At 34.8% G+C, this 23,036-nt stretch overlaps 1 protein-coding gene across 1 annotated transcript; it reads right to left on the bottom strand.

Annotated features, from left to right (window-relative positions):
* Window positions 1–1,937: 1,937 nt before the first annotated feature.
* LOC132553319 (tRNA wybutosine-synthesizing protein 4-like) lies at window positions 1,938–23,027 on the bottom strand. The gene is made up of 15 exons (XM_060217554.1): window positions 22,903–23,027; window positions 20,581–20,705; window positions 20,031–20,190; window positions 17,524–17,638; window positions 16,299–16,446; window positions 15,253–15,319; window positions 15,007–15,038; window positions 12,871–12,961; window positions 9,441–9,621; window positions 8,941–9,207; window positions 4,597–5,334; window positions 4,180–4,277; window positions 3,736–3,923; window positions 3,386–3,515; window positions 1,938–3,014 (listed from the first exon to the last, which is right to left on the bottom strand). The coding sequence occupies exons 1-15, from the start codon at window positions 22,966–22,968 to the stop codon at window positions 2,814–2,816; spliced, it is 2,607 nt and encodes an 868-aa protein (XP_060073537.1). The 5' UTR covers window positions 22,969–23,027; the 3' UTR covers window positions 1,938–2,813.
* Window positions 23,028–23,036: the final 9 nt, after the last annotated feature.

The following is a 23,036-nucleotide window of genomic DNA, read 5'->3' as shown; positions in this document are numbered from 1 at the left end:
AGAAGAATTTAATAAGTATCTACAAGCAAAAAACATAACGGCACTAAATACTAACCTACTACTGGTACTAAGAGAATGAAGAACTTAAATATGATATACTCATTACATTAAAACTTTGGGCTTGGGGAATGGTTCAGCAAATCATCCTAACAATTACATAATCAAGTCTTAGAGGCAGAGTTACCCAATCTGCGGGAGCGTCATGGGATGATAATGTCCTTTGGCGCCAAGGAGCATCATCGACTCTGTCCGAAGGATGTTAGGAGCCGTGGGTGGCTGTAAGTTGCACACATTCGGCGGGAGCTTCCTTTGATGCAATAGGGAAACACCTGAGTCGGCGGGAGCTTTGCAGGTGTTTTAGTAAGGAGGAGGCATGGCAGTTGTCCATCCAAATCGCAGGAGCTTCTGGATAAGACAGACTGTTTCTAATGTATACAATGTTTAGGTAATGAAGATGTAAATTGAAAATAAAACACTTGGGGAGATACCCAAATGAAGTAATGAATTTTGAAAGAATTAACCATTAATGAAGAAAAATGAGTTACTGAAATTCCCCAAGGAACGATAATATTAAATTAATTCAAGATAAACTATCACGTTTGCAGTTATCACATTAAAAATACTTTTAACCTCATTTATTTTTAAATGCGTGAAGTAGCTTTATCAAGTTCAATATAATATTATCACATGAAATATTAACCATTGTAACTGCAACATTTAACACCTGTTTATTGTGTTGGCATTAAATGTATTAAACTATATTAAATGCTAACAAGTTATATTAGTTCACCTCGTTTTTGAAACACTTTCACACTACAAAATGTATAAATGACAGCTCTGATATTTCTACAAAATTTCATACACATCTGATAGCATTTCATTGTAAGACGAAAACTGATTATGAATATTACTGCACATCAGTAATTATTGTATCATTTTTTTCAGAGTTCAGAACCACTTTTACAAAATTTTGATAGGTCCCATTTCTCAGAGATGCAATAGGTTTTCAATGATGTGAACGAGTCCTACACATAAAGCACAAGTCCACAACCCAAATATCGGAATCTTAAAATCACAGGCATGTACCAGACAAGACGTCATTTGTGCTTTTCTTAAATACGATCTTTCAAGAGAGCTTCTCTGCTCAAGCAGACTTTATACATGTAAACAGGTGTCTTATAATGCATAGTGAAGGATATTGTTAATTCTATAATTAAATGAAACCCAAGTGATTTTTCAATCTTGTCATGCCTCCAACTTGTGTCAGAATGCATAGGAAGAACATGTTATCATAAAATAGACATCTTCACTGGCATTAATATAGATGTGTGTGGCTCACAATGTCGCTGTCATATACTAAATATGCATCATGCTGTGATGAGACTTGCGGATAGTGCTACCATTTACCAAAACACAACCTGAAGGAGAGGACTGACAGAGCTTGTTTCTATAGAATGAGCTAATGGAAATAAAGTCCTATGGAAGTAGAACATGTAATATACACCACCTTAATTATGCACAGTGTATACACACACACTTGAAGGTACACATAAGGTGCATTGTGATCAAATGCTGGTTACATGGCTGCCAACCTACGATGACTATTGAGAGTACAGACTTACTTCTTGATTAAAAATTCCATTGAGTAATTTCCCTCAGATTTAATGGCTTAACTAGACTATTATTTATCATAATTACACAAGTTTCACAGATATGTTTTATTCAAGGAATGAGCTCGATAATAAATACAATACAATAGACTGACAATGAAATGCTCTGAAAAATGGTTGATTGAAATAGTGCACTTCACTGATCTGTCATCATACAAATATATACCTTGCTACCAAACTTTTTTTTTGTTTTACAAAGTTGATGCACTGACTTACACCATGGCTCACTCCAGTCATGCCTATGATTTTCCAAATAACTGAGCGACAACTTGAGACAATTCCATTTTTACAGTGATCCTTTATTTTCCCACCAATGTACAATTAGTATTAAATATCATTAATTATAACACAAATTAATGATTAATTATATGATATTTCAAAGTAACATAACAAAACATCTCTGTATAAAGTCTCATGAATTACATATTACAACACTGCTGAATTGCTAACCAACAGCTGTAAATATTTTATCACTAAATTTGTTTAATTGAATAATGTTGATTATTCCATTAAACATTTTCAGATTGTTCCTCTAAATTCAGGAAGAACTACTGGACGAGCTTGCTGATCATTTCCATCTTATTTCTTTATCACAGTATTAAGTAACAAGTAAATGTACAGGTCACCTCCAAGTAATCTGTAGATATTGTGGAAAGGTCTGCATATGTTCCGTTGAGTAATTCTGTCTTTGATTGTATGAAAACCTCAGTCTATCAGCAGGAGGGCAGGTGAGGTGTATCTGGACTTGTAAAACACTCATAAGCAATTTTTAACAGAAAAGTGCCTGATTTACTTATTATCCCAACATCATTGTTACACAGCAGTATTCCAGGTGCACTATCACAATCATATTGCTCATATTGTTTTGTATGAAAAAAATAATGTATAAAATGTCACCTGTTTATAAAAACCACTCAAGGGTGCAGAGGAAAGTGGTCTTCTAACCAGGTGACCTTTCTGCACGGCTTCAATTACTATGAATGGTATTATAATGAAATCCACATTGTAAATCACACTGTAATTTTATTGATCAGTATATCAGAAAATATTACAATCAGACAATCCCACAAAAACATCACATTGGAATTTTATTATTATATCAGAAAATTTTACCATCAGACAGTCGCACAAAAACATCCTACCCTATTTTTTGTCAGTTTGTAATTTGATGTGATCTTCCATCTTAGTGAACAAGTTTGTGAGGTTAAGCCTGAGAGGTGTTGTGTTGAGGTGAGTCCCAAAGGAGAAACAGTTTCCCCCACCTCCTATTACAATAAAGCAGTAGTCTCCACAGTAAACACTGGTGTGTCGATGTAACATCACCATAGAATCTTTCTGTTGGGCCTAAAAATAAAACAAACACCAATAATAAATGTTTATCATCAACAAAAATAAATAACACATACCCTTCCTACCAAACCAAATAATAATAGAATCTTACAAAAGGTCTGTTCTGAAGAATATCTCAAATAAAGTCAATGAGCTGGTCAGAATGTGTCTTGCCAAGTGCTGGTAAGCCCAACTCTTACACAAATTTTGTCTAATATTGTAAAATTTTGTAAAATTTGACAGTGGAAAAAATCTTAACAATACCAACTAATCATATGCCTTAATTAATGTGAGGATCAAATTAATTGGTAGCACATTAATCATTAAACTGGTATAACCAGGCCAATTCAATACATGTGCAGAAAAAAGCCACATGACCCACTTACCTGGAGTGGAAACTCAAGACATACAAGTGATGGCAGGTGGATAAGAGCTATTCCTGGCTGTGTGTGGTTCAGGTTCACACCTCCAATGAGAACTAAGTATTCCCCAATCACATGACTAGAATGGGAGTACCTAAATTACATTTAGAAACAAATGTTTTACTTATGAAAACACAGTACAATTTTTAACAGTGTTATTACTTCTCATTACTATGAATCACATTCTCATTAGTCCAGATACTATTTTATTTATCTACCGTGTATTTAAATTTTAGCACAACATCATTTAAATCAATTGAACAAAACATCATTTTAAAGGTTTTTATTCAATTAAATTTCAATTTGCAACTCACCGACCCAGCATTTTCCCTTTTACATCCAAAGTTTTCCATTCACATGAAGTTATGTCAAAAGTGTGAACTGAGTTCAAAGGTTGGAGGTCAGAGTCCAGACCTCCTGACAATATGACCTTTTGACCCCATGTTGTAGTGGAGTGGGCCTGTCGTGGAACTGGAACAAAGGCAGATTCAACAGAGGACACCTGAAACCATTGATAAGATATACAATTACCAATGAGACCTACTACACATGGTTTTAATTCTATTTTTTCATTGTTAATTTTCTGTGTATCATTGTATAGATAGTATTCCCAATTCCATCCTTGCCAATCTATCTCTTGACCTGCGGCCAGTACTCGCAATATTTCAAGCTTTTATAGAGAATTTGTAAAACTTCCAAGATAGTTCAGGAGTTTTAACACTCCACCTATATTGAAAAGGTGCCGTACAAGAACAAACCTTTGTCCATCTGCCTGTGGCTGTCTCCAGAAAATAGCCATCATTGAGAGCCAGTACCTTCTCAGTCCGACCTCCAAACAGGAAAACACATTCCTGACCTGTAAATCATACAAAAAGAATGTAGGTAAATACTCTGACTTTAGACACAGGACACTGTACACCAATTATATTTAATAGAGCCAAACAATGAATTAACTAAATCATACAGCTCTTCCATCCTTCTAGGATTTATCAGTGATGCTTAGGGCCTTCATTTTGAAGCCTAGAAGGAGACTGAGGAAAATTCAAAGTGATTGAAATAAAGTCAAACTTAAGATGGGGAAGTGCACTAGTCCTATCATTTAATCAATTTTTTTAATTTGCTAATTATCTAATAATAATATTTCTGTCTTTTTTTTTATTTTAATTGTCTCTTACCACCCTTGTCAATCACTAAGGCTGAATGCCTCCATCGTGGACATGGGATGTTGCCACTTTCTGATATCACACTGATATTCACATGTAGGAGTGCTTCTTTCCTTTCTATTAAATTCTCTTCACTCTCATCACTTCTGTTTTCAGCAGCATTTCTGACTTCCTTGTGATTTGAACTGCAGCTATTTTCATTGGCAACTGTCTCTCTGTTGTTTAAATTTCTACTATTTTCAATCTTTCCTGTTCCTGAATTATTCTGATTAATCTGTTCTATCAAAGTTTGATCTACTTCACAATACTCCTGAGCAGCTGCATCTGATATATTATTTACATATGCCGCTGTAGATATAAATGGATTTCTCACTGTACTAATTAATTCACAATGTGTAGAAACATCTTCTGCTATACTATGAGAGGAACATCCACTCAAATGTTCAGGGTTTAGTGTATTATCAGTAACATTGGTTTCATGATCACTATTACATTCAGCTTCCATAGTCTTATTACTCTCTGATTGTTTTGAACTGTAATTGTTTGGTATGGAATTTCTGTTCTTCAATAATTGCTCAGAAGGATCAGTTGATGTTTGTGTATTGGTTGTAGATTCCTGGTGGTTATTATGCAAACCAATGAAGTTCAGTTTAACAAGTTGACGACAGAGTCTGATTGGTGAAGTCCTTCCTCCAATCAGCAGAATGGAATTATCTTTCATAGCACATATCACATGATGCATTCTATTGACTGGAATGAACAATAATCAACATTATGGCATTTCTACAGAGATGAAGTAAAAGTGAATTCTTATTTTACAGTAAAGAGGTAAAAGTAAAACAATGTTGCCTGTTAGTGTAGCAAAACTGGAACAATGTTGCCCGTTAGTGTAGCAAAACTGAAACAATGTTGAAGAGTAGAGTAAAAGTGAAACAATATTGCCTGTTAGTGTAGCAAAAGTGAAACAATGTTGCCTGTTAGTGTAGCAAAACTGAAACAATGTTGCCTGTTAGTGTAGCAAAACTGAAACAATGTTGAAGAGTAGTAAAGTAAAAGTGAAACAATGTTGCCTGTTTGTGTAGCAAAAGTGAAACAATGTTGCCTGTTAGTGTAGCAAAACTGAAACAATGTTGCCTGTTAGTGTAGCAAAACTGAAACAATGTTGAAGAGTAGTAAAGTAAAAGTGAAACAATATTGCCTGTTAGTGTAGCAAAAGTGAAACAATGTTGCCTGTTAGTGTAGCAAAACTGAAACAATGTTGCCTGTTAGTGTAGCAAAACTGAAACAATGTTGAAGAGTAGTAAAGTAAAAGTGAAACAATGTTGCCTGTTAGTGTAGCAAAACTGAAACAATGTTGAAGAGTAGTAAAGTAAAAGTGAAACAATGTTGCCTGTTAGTGTAGCAAAACTGAAACAATGTTGAAGAGTAGAGTAAAAGTGAAACAATATTGCCTGTTAGTGTAGCAAAAGTGAAACAATGTTGCCTGTTAGTGTAGCAAAACTGAAACAATGTTGCCTGTTAGTGTAGCAAAACTGAAACAATGTTGAAGAGTAGTAAAGTAAAACTGAAACAATGTTGCCTGTTAGTGTAGCAAAACTGAAACAATGTTGAAGAGTAGTAAAGTAAAAGTGAAACAATGTTGCCTGTTAGTGTAGCAAAACTGAAACAATGTTGAAGAGTAGAGTAAAAGTGAAACAATGTTGCCCGTTAGTGTAGCAAAACTGAAACAATGTTGAAGAGTAGTAAAGTAAAAGTGAAACAATGTTGCCTGTTAGTGTAGCAAAACTGAAACAATGTTGAAGAGTAGAGTAAAAGTGAAACAATATTGCCTGTTATTGTAGCAAAAGTGAAACAATGTTGAAGAGTAGAGTAAAAGTGAAACAATGTTGCCTGTTAGTGTAGCAAAACTGAAACAATGTTGAAGAGTAGAGTAAAAGTGAAACAATATTGCCTGTTAGTGTAGCAAAAGTGAAACAATATTGCCTGTTAGTGTAGCAAAAGTGAAACAATATTGCCTGTTAGTGTAGCAAAAGTGAAACAATGTTGCCTGTTAGTGTAGCAAAACTGAAACAATATTGCCTGTTAGTGTAGCAAAAGTGAAACAATATTGCCTGTTAGTGTAGCAAAAGTGAAACAATGTTGCCTGTTAGTGTAGCAAAACTGAAACAATGTTGCCTGTTAGTGTAGCAAAACTGAAACAATGTTGAAGAGTAGAGTAAAAGTGAAACAATATTGCCTGTTAGTGTAGCAAAAGTGAAACAATGTTGCCTGTTAGTGTAGCAAAACTGAAACAATACTGCCTGTTAGTGTAGCAAAAGTGAAACAATATTGCCTGTTAGTGTAGCAAAAGTGAAACAATGTTGCCTGTTAGTGTAGCAAAAGTGAAACAATGTTGAAGAGTAGAGTAAAAGTGAAACAATGTTGCCCGTTAGTGTAGCAAAACTGAAACAATGTTGAAGAGTAGAGTAAAAGTGAAACAATATTGCCTGTTAGTGTAGCAAAAGTGAAACAATATTGCCTGTTAGTGTAGCAAAAGTGAAACAATATTGCCTGTTAGTGTAGCAAAAGTGAAACAATGTTGCCTGTTAGTGTAGCAAAACTGAAACAATATTGCCTGTTAGTGTAGCAAAAGTGAAACAATATTGCCTGTTAGTGTAGCAAAAGTGAAACAATGTTGCCTGTTAGTGTAGCAAAACTGAAACAATGTTGCCTGTTAGTGTAGCAAAACTGAAACAATGTTGAAGAGTAGTAAAGTAAAAGTGAAACAATGTTGCCTGTTAGTGTAGCAAAACTGAAACAATGTTGAAGAGTAGAGTAAAAGTGAAACAATATTGCCTGTTAGTGTAGCAAAAGTGAAACAATGTTGCCTGTTAGTGTAGCAAAACTGAAACAATGTTGAAGAGTAGTATGGTAAAACTGAAACAATGTTGCCTGTTAGTGTAGCAAAACTGAAACAATGTTGAAGAGTAGTATAGTAAAAGTGAAACAATGTTGTACATTAGTGTAGTAAAAGTGAAACATTGTTTTACAGTAGTGTAGTAAAAGTGAAACATTGTTATAGTGTTGTAAAAGTGAAACAATGTTATAGTGTAGTAAAAGTAAAAGTAAAACATTGTTATACGGTAGAGTTGTAAAAGTAAAACATTGTTATACAGTAGTGTAGTAAAAGTAAAACATTGTTATAGTGTAGTAAAAGTAAAACATTGTTATAGTGTAGTAAAAGTAAAACATTGTTATAGTGTAGTAAAAGTAAAACATTGTTATACAGTAGTGTAGTAAAAGTTAAACATTGTTATACAGTAGAGTTGTAAAAGTAAAACATTGTTATAGTGTAGTAAAAGTAAAACATTGTTATACAGTAGTGTAGTAAAAGTAAAACATTGGTATAGTGTAGCAAAAGTAAAACATTGTTATAGTGTAGTAAAAGTAAAACATTGTTATACAGTAGTGTAGTAAAAGTAAAACATTGTTATAGTGTAGCAAAAGTAAAACATTGTTATAGTGTAGTAAAAGTAAAACATTGTTATACAGTAGTGTAGTAAAAGTAAAACATTGTTATAGTGTAGCAAAAGTAAAACATTGTTATAGTGTAGTAAAAGTAAAACATTGTTATACAGTAGTGTAGTAAAAGTAAAACATTGTTATAGTGTAGCAAAAGTAAAACATTGTGATAGTGTAGTAAAAGTAAAACATTGTTATAGTGTAGCAAAAGTAAAACATTGTTATAGTGTAGTAAAAGTAAAACATTGTTATACAGTAGTGTAGTAAAAGTAAAACATTGTTATAGTGTAGCAAAAGTGAAACAATGTTATACAGTAGTGTAGTAAAAATAAAACAATGTTATACAGTAGTGTAGTAAAAGTAAAACAAGAGGCCAAGAGGGCCTGTATCGCTCACCTTGATTTTTATCACCAATATTACTATATCTGTGCATATGTTCTACGTTTAACACATTTGACCCCTGTGACCTTGACTATGGATCAAGATCATTTCTTTTACTTTCTTGGACTTCGTAAAAGGAAGATACTGGCCAAATATAATGATTCTAGGCTTTTCGATATTTCAGAAGAAATTGTTTAAAACACATTTGACCTCAGTGACCTTGAATATGGGTCAAGGTCATTTCTTTTAGTGAAACATATACAATAGTGTAGTAAAAGTAAAACAAGGTTATACAGTAGTGTAGTATAAGTAAAACAATATCATACAGTAGAGTAGTAAAAGTAAAACAATGTTTTACAGTAGTGTAGTAAAAGTAAAACAATGTTATACAGTAGTGTAGTAAATGTAAAACAATATTATACAGTAGAGTAGTAAAAGTAAAACAATGTTTTACAGTAAAGGATTAAAATATACCTTCAATTGCTTTTGTGTCCACAGTTGGATAATGAATGCGGGAATCAAAAGTGGCCAGATCTGTTACAACAACATCAATGAGACGTCTGTGTTTACCACCCTGCTCACCAAATCCTCCCACAGTCACAAGGAAACTGCTACCATGGAGACGTGTACTGCTATGACCGAATCGCAGCAGAGGATAACCTACATGCAATTGTTGTATGCAAACATGTGGAAGGTCTGCTTCTGTGGTATCCAAATGTTTGAAGCATATTTTACTCAATTCTGAAAGGAAAGCAAAGAATACACTTATAATGAAGAGTGGAGAAAGCTGTATATATAACGAAAAAAAGTTTACCACAATTTCTGACACAGCACTAATGACATCTACCATAATTTCTGATGTAAACGTACATGACCTCTAACCTTACCTTATATTGGGTTTGCCAGAGTTGCTAATACAGCCACAAGTTTGCCATACAATTTCTAACAAAACCACATATAACCTCTGACCTTACCTTGTAGAAGTTTGCCACAATTTCCAACGTAACCACACATGACCATGTAATGACCACACATGAGATGCCACTCTTCATATTCATCAAACGGCTCCATCATCTCCACAAGGTGGCGTTGTTGTTCTCTCACCAGGGCTGTATAAAACTGGTTCATATCAAGTGATTCTGTCTCTTCCCAGCCCTAAAATAAAAAGAGAGCTTATAAAAAACACCATTCTAACTCAGGCAGTCATGCTTAAAATCAGTAGATATTTAATATTTTCAATGCAGCAGTCCTAATTCAATTCCCATGGTGATCACAGACTGCTAGGTCAATAAACATTGACTATCAATTTCATTTGCTTCCCAAAGATTGATTTTATCTACTTTGATTTGACATAATTCTTAAACCCAAGAAATATCAATTTGTCAGAAAATTGTAAGAATCTTGTGTAACAAACATCTATGCTTTGTGTCCTGAGTAGGGGGATATGAAGTATACAAATGGAATTATATATGATGACAAGAGGCCCAAGGGGCCTTAATGGTCACCTGAGGAATATATGTCAACAATCTAGGGATATTAAAATGTTGCAAAAATGTAACAAGATCTGGCTACACATTTTTTCCTGCCTATATGGTAGTCATAAACACACAACATGTCTTTATTAAAAATTAATATGTAACAAATATCAGAAGGGCTCATTTTGGACCAGTTTTTATTCTCACAAACTTTGCAATCTTTTCCCTAAAGATCATCTATATGAAGTTACATTTTTGGTTCAGGACAATAAGATTTGCTAAGATTTAACAAATTTTACCCCTTTCTGCCCCTTAAATATGCCCCCATTGAGGCCACACCTTTTTCTATTGTAAACTTAAAGAAGCACACTTTACCTAATTTTACTCCTTTTTTACCCCTACCTGGGGCCCCTATTGCAGCCATTACTTTTTTCCCCAAACTAAATGTGTTTTATTACACAGATGCTGTGTGCTTAGTGTGGTTGTAACCCAAAAACATGGTCAATGCCATTAGAACCCATTTTAAAAAAAAAATCTAATTGACCCCTTTTTGCCCCCCATGAGGCCCCAGAACCCTTCAGACACTTTTTTTCAACTCGAAGTCACATGTTCTTCACCAGGAGACCCTATATACTAAATTTGGTTGAAATCCGTCAACTTTAAATTTTGACCCCTTTTTAGTGCCCCCTGGAGGGCCTGTTTATGACCCAATTTTTTTTCTAATTTGTAAACTTTGTAATTTTGAATTTTAGGAAAATCTGATACTTGGTTCATAAGAAGAAGATTTTTAAAGATTTACCAAATTTTACCCCCTTTTTCCCCCTTCTGTGGCCCCTATTTAGGCCACGCCCTTTTTCTTTGCAAACTAGAAGCTTTACCTAATTCTACCCCTTTTTGCCAAGTTTGGTTGAAATCCATTCAGTGGTTCTTGAGAAGAAGTCGAAAATGTGAAAAGTTAACGACGCACGATGGACGACGACAGACAAATCATGATGGCAATAGGTCACCATGAGCCATTGGCTCAGGTGACCTAAAAAGTTAATGACGCACAACGCATGAACTTAATCTGACTGTTGGTTCATGCAAAGAAGATTTTTAAAGATTTACCTAATTTTACCCCCTTTTCCCCCTTCTGGGGCCCCTAATGGGGCAACGCCCTTTTTCTTGGCAAACTAGAAGCGGCTTCCCATGGGGATGCTTTGTGCCAAGTTTGATCAAAATCCATCCACTGGTTCTTGAGAAGAAGTCATTTAAAGAAGGTTTTTTTCATATGGCCCCTTTTACACCCCTTATGGGCCCCAACATTATTTCATATGGTCTTCACTAAGGGATGCTATCTACCAAATTTGTTTGAAATTAGTCAAAGTTGAATTTTTTACCCTTTTGAGCGCCCCCTAGTGGGGCCGTTTTAGACCCAATATTTTTTCATTCGCAAACTTTGTAGACCTTGCCATAAGGACCCTAAATATCAAATATGAACTAAATCTGACTGTTGGCTCATGAGAAGATCATTTTTAAAGATTTACCTAATTTTACCCCCTTTTCCCCCCCTTGAAGCGGCCTCCCATGGGGATGCTTTGTGCCAAGTTTGGCCAAAATCCATTCAGTGGTTCTTGAGAAGAAGTCGAATATGTGAAAAGTTAACGATGCACGATGCACGACGCACGACAGACGACGACAGACAAATCATGATGGCAATGGGTCACCATGAGCCTTCAGCTTAGGTGACCTAATAAAATACTGGGAACTGTCATGTATATTCTTTGTGGGGACTGCCATGTATACCTCTATGTAGGGACTGTCGTGTATACCTCTATGTGGGGACTGTCGTGTATACCTCTATGTGGGGACTGTCGTGTATACCTCTATGTGGGGACTGTCAAGTATACCTCTATGTGGGGACTGTCGTGTATACCTCTATGTGGGGACTGTCGTGTATACCTCTATGTGGGGACTGTCGTGTATACCTCTATGTGGGGACTGTCGTGTATACCTCTATGTGGGGACTGTCAAGTATACCTCTATGTGGGGACTGTCGTGTATACCTCTATGTGGGGACTGTCGTGTATACCTCTATGTGGGGACTGTCATGTTTACCTCTTTGTGGGGACTGTCAACTACAGTAAAACACGTTTATAACGAACACGCTTACATTGAATTAATGGTTATAACGTAGTGTTTTTCATTCCCTGTCAATCACCCTTTCATTTATATGTTAAAATCAAAATATAAAACGAATTTCACATAACAAATTAATGTCTATAACGTAGCAGCTTTTGGGTCAGCTCAGGTGAATATCAGTGCTAATTAATAACCATATAACGTAGTGGCCTCGGGCAGTCATCACACCTGAGTAAAGTAAGTCGTGTGTCCTGTATCGACACCCGTGTCCAGGTAAGTTTCAATTACATACAGGTAAGACTGACGAATAAAGAGAGTTGTTGTTATAGGTACCTGTGTTCTATTGTTTTTTGAGTTTTGAATTACTGAACTGATCTTATCGATATAAAATCTTTGCGTTCTGTTCTTGTTGTCGTCATTTTGGAAATGGCTTCGTCGTCGCCGTCTCGTAAGCGGAAGGTGTTAACATTTGAAACCAAATACCAAATTATTGTTTATTTGGACATACTATACATGTAATAAAATATAATCATGAAATAAGACCCCTTTATTTTTATTGTATGTACAATTCCTATAACGAATTATGCAGGACTGTTTGCCAAAATTCGTTATATGTGTATAACGAACTATGTTTATAACGAACTAAATTTCTTGGTCCCTAGAGGTGCGTTATAAACGTGTTTTGCTGTACCTCTATGTGGGGACTGTCGTGTATACCTCTATGTGGGGACTGTTGTGTATACTTCCGTATTTGTCACACACTCCTAACATTGTACAGACTGGGGTTATAATAAAATATTATACTCACTAGACTTAGGAATCGCTCCCGTTGTGACTGCAGTGTAGGGAATGATGTAATACATCGCAGTGGTGAGCCTACCACCTGGAAATGTCTTTGCCTGTGAACATAGAGCTCTGTTTTATAAGAATGATAATGTCCTTCTACTTATGTACACATACAACACTAGACATTCCTCTACACAAGCTTCATGTCTACCAATAAGACATAGTTGCATGAAATATTTCCATGCAAGCACCAAATCTTGTTTTGATAGGCCAATATAAACAGACACTATCACATGGAAACCAAAATACTACTCTGTTATTGTATTTCAGTAACAGATCATGTGACCTTTGACCTACAAATACAAGTTACTGCACAGAAACCTTAGTTACAGAACCTGAACCTTCTTACTAAATCGCAAATGAAATGAAAAATGATCCGGCAAACATAAGCGCAAAACGTTTAACGATAAATGCAATGGCAAAACGAAACATGATGGACCAGAAATAGTTCAACAAATCACGGAGCCATATATAGTCGTAATAAGTATTATATCATGACAAGATAGTCGTCCATATTTTTTGCTCTACTGTGAAAGAATTGTCCGACGCTTATTCTAATACTTGAGAAATACCATTTTTTATCACCAAAAAAGTGTACAGTATCCTTCTAGTTTCAAAAACAATTTTATACACTTTGATAAAAAAAAACATAGTAATATGATGTAAATGCCTCTACCAGTGTTAGTACTGGTACAGTGATAACATTTCTTATTTCAATCATTGTGAAAGAGAATGTATATATTCTACTGATATGGATTTCTTTTACATTCCCTTTCATTTTCTGTCAAAACAGACAACTGAAAAGCTGTGACAATATCAACTTAGGAATAAATCTGAGTTTGTAATAAACAAAATCTTCATCCTTATATGATATTGTTACTAATCTGGGGCCTAAAAACACTGAAAATATGGATATAAAAAGTCAAAAAGTTTATTTCTTTTCATTTATTTGCTTTTTTTGCTTGTTAGTTAAGCACTTTACTTATCTGTATGACATATTATTACAGGAGTCCTATAGGTCTGAACTACTGTCACTAATTAAATATAATGGAGTTTTACGCCAATACTATGCAATTTATGCTGCATTCAAAATAAAACTTTTGATTAGATCACGGCAAAATGTACATCTATCATAGACTGGGAAATAAATGTACAGCTGTGACTGATGTTTAACACATGGTGTCACAAATCATGGATGACCCCAAGCAGCAACCAGCCTTAATGTACCACACCTCAGACATCTACAATATACCAAGTAACCGCTACAACTGTCCACAAACAGAGATCATCAACAGGTAATACACGGGCCTCAATATCTGAATTACAGTCAATTGTAATACATAATATCATGTATCATTTGGTGAATGTTGTTAATTTCCCGTTATAGAAAAATTCTGTCATAACTACAGCTTTTTCATTTTTCCTGACTTGCAAATTTTCACATCTAGAAATTAATTCAATCTCATTTTTTTTGCATACTCTCTATACATTGTTCTCTCACGAATCAGGACAGCCTACCGGCTGCACCACCATATGGTTCAATACTTAATTGTTCTTGTGTATTCATTCTGATATTCCTGATACAGTACATAAACACAAATGGAGGCAAACACAAATGTAAAACTATCCTAAACACAAGTGAAACATACGTAAATGAAAACATAAACCGAAATCAACCCTAAATGCAAAAAGAAAACGATTCCAAGCACAAGCGAAAAAGACTGACGATTCAGAACACAAATGTAGCAATTATTTTGGGGATATTAAATGGTTCAGGGTCTGTAACAGATAGGCCATGGCTGATCAAAGTAAGCTGTATTTCACAGGTGTCTTGTACAGTATTGAAACTGCTGCCACTGAAAAAACAAGATTAACATCCAAAATATATCAAGCTGTTTCAATAAATCTACAGCTGTCAGATGTTCCCCATTTTGCTTGATTCATATTGCAAAATTTTAATATCACCCACTGGTGAACTCTAAGCAGCCTTTAAACAACCAGAGACTGATGGACAGGCAGGCAGACAGTACAAAACCAATATCTAGTATGTTTCTCCAGATATAATAAAACAATATTGTAAGAGATTTCTAGTACTTACATAAACAATCCAAAGGCATCATTGGGATTTATCTGCAGAAAACAGAAAAGAATAGTTATGAAGTTATCAGTCAATCTACTAGGAAATTGAAAGTCTGTGTACGGTAATAGGAATCCAATCTTATTAAAGATTAAAATTATCAGTAAATCTACTGGGAAATTAAAAGGCTGTTTAATAGGCATAAAACTTTAAGATTGGAAAAACAAAACCATCATTGACAATAAAATTAAGGATCATAACTGATACCTGTTCATACATAACAAATACAGCATTGGCAAATGTCTCCGAGGCCCATCTCAGGACAGCAGATGAACTGTAATTATAATCAGGAACATATACATCTCTTTCCTTGTATCATATTTGAACTATCATGTAACTTATATGTACAATATGCACGGACAACAGCAGGGGTGGGCTTAATAAAACCATGTATAGGGAAACTTTTCCATTTGAAATCTGGATGGTATATATCATTTATTTTTATTATTAACATACCTTTATGTAGCTATTATAAACAGAGGTCTCTATTGGCTGTCAGTGAAAAACAAACATTTCTTATCAGTTTCAATCTTATTTAGTGCACCCATCCTCTTTTTCCTGAAAAAAGGTAGGGGTGTGCTTACAGGGGCAGGTACACTTATTAGATTGAATATGATATGTGAAATGATTGTGTTAATTATTCTAAAACAAAATTTGGACATAAAATTTACATTTTCAAAAGAGAAGGTTTTCAAAATAAATTGATTTTTGAAAATCAATTAGACATTTTACACTTTTGAAAATTTTGTTTCCAGTTTCAATATTGATTTATCCAGATATTTGAAAATGTAATATGTTATGTCAAAATTCAATTTCTATATTAAAAAATGTCATTTTCTAGCAGACTAAATATAACAAACCAGCTGAAGGATATTGTTTTCAGGGAATGAAAATCCTGATGTTTTACACTGACAAAGCTGAAACCACTGCTCTGATTTCCAATGAATATCATTCAATGGTTGATCTGAAGACAGCTCATTCAACCATTCATATATGAAACAATGACCACTTCATCCTCCAGAAACATGGCATGAATGTTATAGCCACCAAAACAATATCTCAGTCTAGGAACTGGATATTTCTGGTAAGACTCCTAAAAATTCCTTTTAACTGGCAAGGACAATCTGTTTAAACATTTCACAATTGAGCACATTTTGATGATCAATCTGCCTTTATAAAACGTTTCCTACTCTATTTCAACCAATCAAGTCTTGGTAAACCAGGTGGATCAGAGCAGAATTAGAGAAACTGACCAGCGACGTGTCATGTAAGTGAGAACACACTCGGACAGCAGGAGGGTTGGCTGGTCAGAATCCACGCCACAGTGGGTGAGCACAGCCTCCAGGGTGTTCAACTGTGTCAGATCCACACCAACCAGTGTGTAATCTTCTGTGTGTATCTCTTTAAAACAGAAAATTGTAATCTTTGGTATCTCCTTCAACACATCAAATACACAATAAAAAGCACATATTTTAGAATACTTGTTATAACAAGTCACATACTATGTATTTTATCATATTTATTCTATGATATTTGTCTTATAGATATGAAAAAACACCACCCAACATGTACTTTTTTATTTTGTGGATCTAGGTCTGGGATAAAGTCACTTAGAATGTCGTTAAATATAATCAGGGCTTGGCATCAGGCAATGTCAGAAGTCAAATCAACTAAAGGGTCAAAACATATGTAAAATAGAAATGTCCCCTAAAGAATCAAAAACCATTCACCAGAGTAAAAAGAGATACACTCAGAGGTCTACTGAACTTGTAATGTATAGATAAATACTCACCAACCTATGAGAGAGATGGTCAGTGTAATGTATAGATAAATACTCACCAACCTATGACAGAGTTCTGGTCAGTGTAATGTATAGATAAATACTCACCAACCTATGACAGAGTTCTGGTCAGTGTAATGTATAGATAAATACTCACCAACCTATGACAGAGTTCTGGTCAGTGTAATGTATAGATAAATACTCACCAACCTATGACAGAGTTCTGGTCAGTGTAATGTATAGATAAATACTCACCAACCTATGAGAGAGATGGTCAGTGTAATGTATAGATAAATACTCACCAACCTATGACAGAGTTCTGGTCAGTGTAATGTATAGATAAATACTCACCAACCTATGACAGAGTTCTGGTCAGTGTAATGTATAGATAAATACTCACCAACCTATGACAGAGTTCTGGTCAGTGTAATGTATAGATAAAAACTCACCAACCTATGACAGAGTTCTGGTCAGTGTAATGTATAGATAAATACTCACCAACCTATGACAGAGTTCTGGTCAGTGTAATGTATAGATAAATACTCACCAACCTATGACAGAGTTCTGGTCAGTGTAATGTATAGATAAATACTCACCAACCTATGACAGAGTTCTGGTCAGTGTAATGTATAGATAAATACTCACCAACCTATGACAGAGTTCTGGTCAGTGTAATGTATAGATAAATATTCACCAACCTATGAGAGAGTTCTGGTCAGAACTCTGCTCTTTTATGCCTGGGATAAGGTCACTTAGCATGTCCTTGGCCTTAATAACAGCATGTTTTCTTTTCACTACCTCAGGAAAGTCCACCTGTCATACAAAAATACAAAATCTCATTAACTATCTCATTTTACCAATCAATCTGTGAGCAATCATAATACAGTACAACAATGCTGATTAGTGATTAGCTACATTTAATTGTTAAAAAGAAATATCAAGTTCAATGAAAACTAAGTGTATTGAAAAAAACCCAGATATTTAAAGAATCTCTTCCTTTCTTTATCAATGATGATGCCATATTATGAAGCATACACAGTAATGGATAAATGAATTATGTAGCAAAATATTGGCTAATGACACTGTAGCAATATGTACGAATTTGATCACGTGTTAATTATGAAAATGACACAATCGTTCGTGAAAATTTTATGATAGCAGGTTAGATATTCAAAGAATAAACAAACAAAAGTTAAGGGAAATCACATATAGGAAAAACAAAGAAGATTACAAATTTTCATGTTCATACAATTTCTTTGAGGAATCAAGTCAGTTCCACACATCAGAAAGTTAACTTTAAAGTGCAGTCTGAGAGGTCAGCTATGTTGACCTGAAAAAATAGTTCTGCACATAAAATACACAATGCCGAAAACGCGAATGCCGTGGAATGTTCCGTTACTGAGAAATTGCGACTTTTCTAAAAAACACACTTTTGGATGATGCAGCCATATTGTCTTTACTGTGCTACATGTGATTGTGATCTATTTTGGGATTTTCCGGAGGAATTTCTTTGTTTATTTACGTGAAAGTACTTCACATCTTCGCAATATTCAAGGTAGTGAACAAGGAGTCGATGAATTAGCGCTTAAATCCGCTAAAATGGCTTCCTATCGAGAAGGAAAGAGGTGTGCAGCGTACGGTTGTCCTAACACTAACACCGATGGGGTGTCGATGCATGCCGTTGATAAACAAAACTGATAGTTTATTAAATAAAAGTATATTTGTTAGTTTGATATTTTGTTATCAATTCTACAACTAAACACAAAACTGATAGGCTAGCCTATGGCTTGGGCGGTCATTGGAATATTATTCCTTCGTAAACGTGAACGCCTAATACACGGAGTAGGCCTAGCAGTGAATGGGTACCGGGAATTTCCGTCCCGAAGAATTTTCATACCGGGAATTTTCGTGCTACTATTATATAGTATAGAATAGAATTATTAGAATTTATAGAATAGGTTATGTGTGTATAAGGTGTGTATATTGTGTGTATTTGGTTTTTAGACATTCCAGCAGACGATGTTGTTTTAGTTAATTATTAAAGATTGTTAACATGATCAATGTGTTGTTTTGTTATTAATTTTGTGATCGTAAAAATAACAATAAGATCACCAGTCTTGATTTGTAAACACAGTTCACAATGTAGAGATGTAATCTAAACTCATAATCACACCTGTGCCAGGCTAGGTAATTAGCACTTCTGTGGCTTGAAAAAACAATGGTGACACCTGTGAGGCGACATGCCTGTCGGCTAACAACAGACGCGTACAAGTACTTGGTAAAAAACCAGTCAAGTCATTGTATAAACTTCTAAAACATCAAATTTTTATTATCAACACAGCGGAGGGTGTTGTTGACACCTATGTATATATATCCATAGTGCTACGAAAATTCCCCTCGAATGAAAATTCTTTGGAACGAAATGTATGTATAGTCTTGCACAAACGCGATTTCCCGACGTCAGAAATTGTTGATCGAGACTTAAAGATAGTAAAATTAGTCCAAAAACACATCCGATTTTATTTTGTTTCTTTGAAATGACGCTTCACTGTTCGACTACTTTCACAACTACTGGTGAGACCCAGTGAAGTACATGCCAATCTATGTTGCCCAAGTTATCGTCACTTTCTGAAGGATTATTTTCCTCCTCACTAGATACATTGTCTTGTAATTCCGGTTCAAATCGGTAGGGCTGGATTCCTTTTTCAGAAATATCATCCACACCATAATCAGACTCCTCAAAACTCATGCTCAAATCACTCTCAGTTGCGGTGTCATTGTCACTGTCAGTCATGTTGGCTGCCATTTCTGTTGAACTTATGACATCAGGAGTAGAAGCGCCTTGATTCCGCGGAAATGATGATTACGTTGATTAGGTCTGAGCAGACAGGTGAAAATTGACAACTTTGAGCTTTAATAACTCGACACTGGGGTGACAGATTTTGACGGGGTTTTCGTTATTATTATTTTTACGGCATTCTTAACATTATATCTAAATGTAAAATTACACTCAGGGTACACTTTAAGGTTTAGACATCCGAAAAAACATGTCAACTGTTAATGTTACAATCTGCTTATATTATCATATTTTCCTCTGAAAACTGGAACATGATATTAAGTGGTTTCTACTCTATTATATATATGTATCAAAACTTCAAAATACAACACCCCCCCCCCCCCAAAAAAAAATATATATATACAATACCTCATAGAATGAAACATTGTCCAGAACGTCTGCTGCTTTCAAACGAAAGTATGCAGAATCAAAGCCTGCACCAAGGGAGATAATCTGTTTCCGTCCTTGGTGTAGACTTAAGAATGATTTTAGGATATAGTCTATAGTCAGTGCCCGGATGTAGTAACCTCTGAAATGTATCAATATTAAGGATGAAGTTCATGATGACATAGTGAATCTGTCTAAATATGACAAGACATTTTGCACGTTTAAATAAATTTATAAGCCAGTAATGGAGGAGGGTGTGCTTGAAATCCTTTTAATAACACAGAACTATAAATTGATGAGAGATGGTGTCAGTTGATGTCAGAATTACTGGATTATCTAACTCTGTAATTTTGGGCCTTTCAGCTATTTATACAAAGGTTAACATTCCATCAATAAAATCAATAGGTATACTAGTAGATTTTACAGATTTATGATATCTGTTATCCTTGATATATAGATAGGACTAGGCTGTTTCAGATCAAACATGAATAAGTCTACTATTATAATTCAGGGCAGCATATCAAATTATTACCTGTGTATGAGTGGTGCCCTCCGAGTGACCTTTGACACGAACTCCTGGAGATAAATATCATCAAAATAGCCAACTGCAGCCATGGAACACTTACTCACTATGGAATTGTCATTGGTTCCTTGGACCTGCAAGTTTTAAAATATAACCACTGTAATCAACAGCATTTTAAAATTTGTAATATACTGGTTGGGAGCATTTTCCCACTTGAGAATTCTATATATGCAGCGACTACTAAGACAACCTAACACATCATCCATGTACAAATACTTATACTGTAGTGACGCTGACCACAAAACATGATTCACTACAGGATGTGAACTCCAAAGCAGTTTTATAATCAATCTGAATACTGAAAAGTGTTATTTGTTAATGTAAGAGTCATATAATAATAGCTTGTATTAGGCTTGTTTTACTTATATGATAGGTTCTGATCTGATGTTAAAGAAAGATCAAGAGGGCCATGGCCCTTAACGTTCATCTGACAATCGATGAATGGATGGACAAACCACAGAATTTGCAGATGGTGGTCTGAAAAATCTTTTGAATCCGCACAATGATATGTGAGACCACATTTGGCAAAAATCCTTTCAGGCATTAAGGAAGAATAACATTTTGAAGCAAAATCATTGACTACTGTAACTTTCCCATTTTGAATTTAGGGAATGTTTCTCCACCCCTTGTGATGTTTCAGACCAAATTTAGTTGAAATTCATTCAAGTTTTAAGGAGAGCACCATTTGAAGCAAAATATTGACCAACTTCCTCGTGTCCTTAGACCCCTAAGGGCTGAATCAAAATTACCCCCTCCCAATGATGCATCAGAGCAAATTTGGTTGAAATCCACCAAGATACGAAAGAGGAATAGGGTTTTAAAGAAAAAGTTCACACACAATGCACAACGATGGACGAAGCACAATGGCTCTAGGCCATATTGACCCTTCGTGTCAATGACCTAAAAACCTGTTGTATTTGCATCCTGGATATGGTATGATCAACTCTAGACTGAAAATGTTCAAGAAATATCAACAATCATAAACAAACTATTTCATATATGTAAATACATATTAACAGAGTCTGGGGACTTCCACCATATATGAAATAGAGTAAAACATTTATTTTTTGGTTCTTCTGACATTCAAAATAAAAGTTTTTTAGGGAAAATGCTGGGTAGGTAATGTAGGCTATCAGATAAAAAAATATTGTTTTTCTATTTGAATTAAATAGCAAATTGGGAGATATACTACAGTGCAATCCTTCTCATTACTGATCACCTCCTGAAATGGAACAAAATGGTTATGTATGGAATGATATCCTCTTTATTAGAGTAATAAAAGACTTCCCAATACTGATCCCTCTCAAGTCAAAACCAATTTTGTGTTTGAAATAAATGAAATATACAGAAAGTTAATGTTGAAACCACCTCTGCCTGAACTATCAAGACCTGAGTTCTGACCAGCAGAACGTAAAATCAACACCAGTGGTGACAGTTGAAAGTTTTTTGCCCAGCATTTACCTGTCACAGACAGACTTTGTATGCAATACCTACCCTCATCTGGAGAATTGTGATAAACAATATATATGACAAAATGAAACCATATCAAACAAATTCATTGATTATTTCATTGAAGCTAGTAACGTTGGACAATGTGAAAATAAGTACTGATGTAAAGCAAGAAATCTGTCGTTTTGCATCTAGGTAATAATCGGATAATGACAAACACATACAAAATGGAAACTTCAATGAAGTGTTGTTTTAAAGATATTTTTTGTACTTATCAACAACAACAGAAACATGTCATGGTGACTGACCTATATGTCAAAAACCCATTGAAGATTAGCCACATCTATTCGTCCAAATCTGAAGTTTCATTTTTTTTCTTTTAACTATGAATACAGGTTACCAAGATAAGAAAATGATTGATTGGATTGATTATTTAAACCACGTTTCGTTCATTTCCAGAACACCCAGTCCCAGAAACTGATCTTTTTACGAAAAATTCTGAAAATGAAAGGCATGGATCATCTGCAAATGAAAAGTATGGAATATGTATGTGTCATTTCTTTAGCACTACTGTAACCATTTAACCAAAATTCATTGACAGTTTATTTTCTCGATACTATCAACAATACCCTTGTGTCATGTACAAACTTCGCTATTTCCAGACTCTGCTTGACTCATATTGTATATAAGCATGCCAAACAATAATCTGTAATTTTAGAAAGTTCTTATACAAAATGATATTAGTCTCTGCCTATATTGATTTTTGGCCACAGAGTATGCCACATACAAAATGAAATAGAATGTGCCTAAATGGAAACTAACTGCAGTTTCTCGTCGACTTTTACATGTCTTCTGCTTCTTATCGTCTTTCTTTGGTTCCTCTGCCATATCTAAGGCGGTGATATACTTAAACAACTTTGAAAACGGGAACAATTTTGTTCAAGTTATTTTCTCGA

Source organism: Ylistrum balloti, unplaced genomic scaffold (genome assembly GCF_031769215.1).
Source record: "Ylistrum balloti isolate Yb309-2 unplaced genomic scaffold, AGI_CSIRO_Ybal_v1 Utg370318, whole genome shotgun sequence".
Classification (NCBI taxonomy): domain Eukaryota; kingdom Metazoa; phylum Mollusca; class Bivalvia; order Pectinida; family Pectinidae; genus Ylistrum; species Ylistrum balloti.
This window is presented reverse-complemented; position numbering and strand designations above follow the sequence as displayed.

Bases quoted from the DNA above. Each gene is read 5' to 3' on its own strand.
- LOC132553319 (XM_060217554.1), bottom strand. From the start codon at position 22,968: ATGGCAGAGGAACCAAAGAAAGACGATAAGAAGCAGAAGACATGTAAA. The intron at 16,447-17,523 runs GTTGGTGAATAT...TCTGTTTTAAAG, and splicing joins TGACCAGAACTCTCTCATAG to AGATACACACAGAAGATTAC. The intron at 12,962-15,006 runs GTAAGTACTAGA...CTATGTTCACAG, and splicing joins GATGCCTTTGGATTGTTTAT to GCAAAGACATTTCCAGGTGG.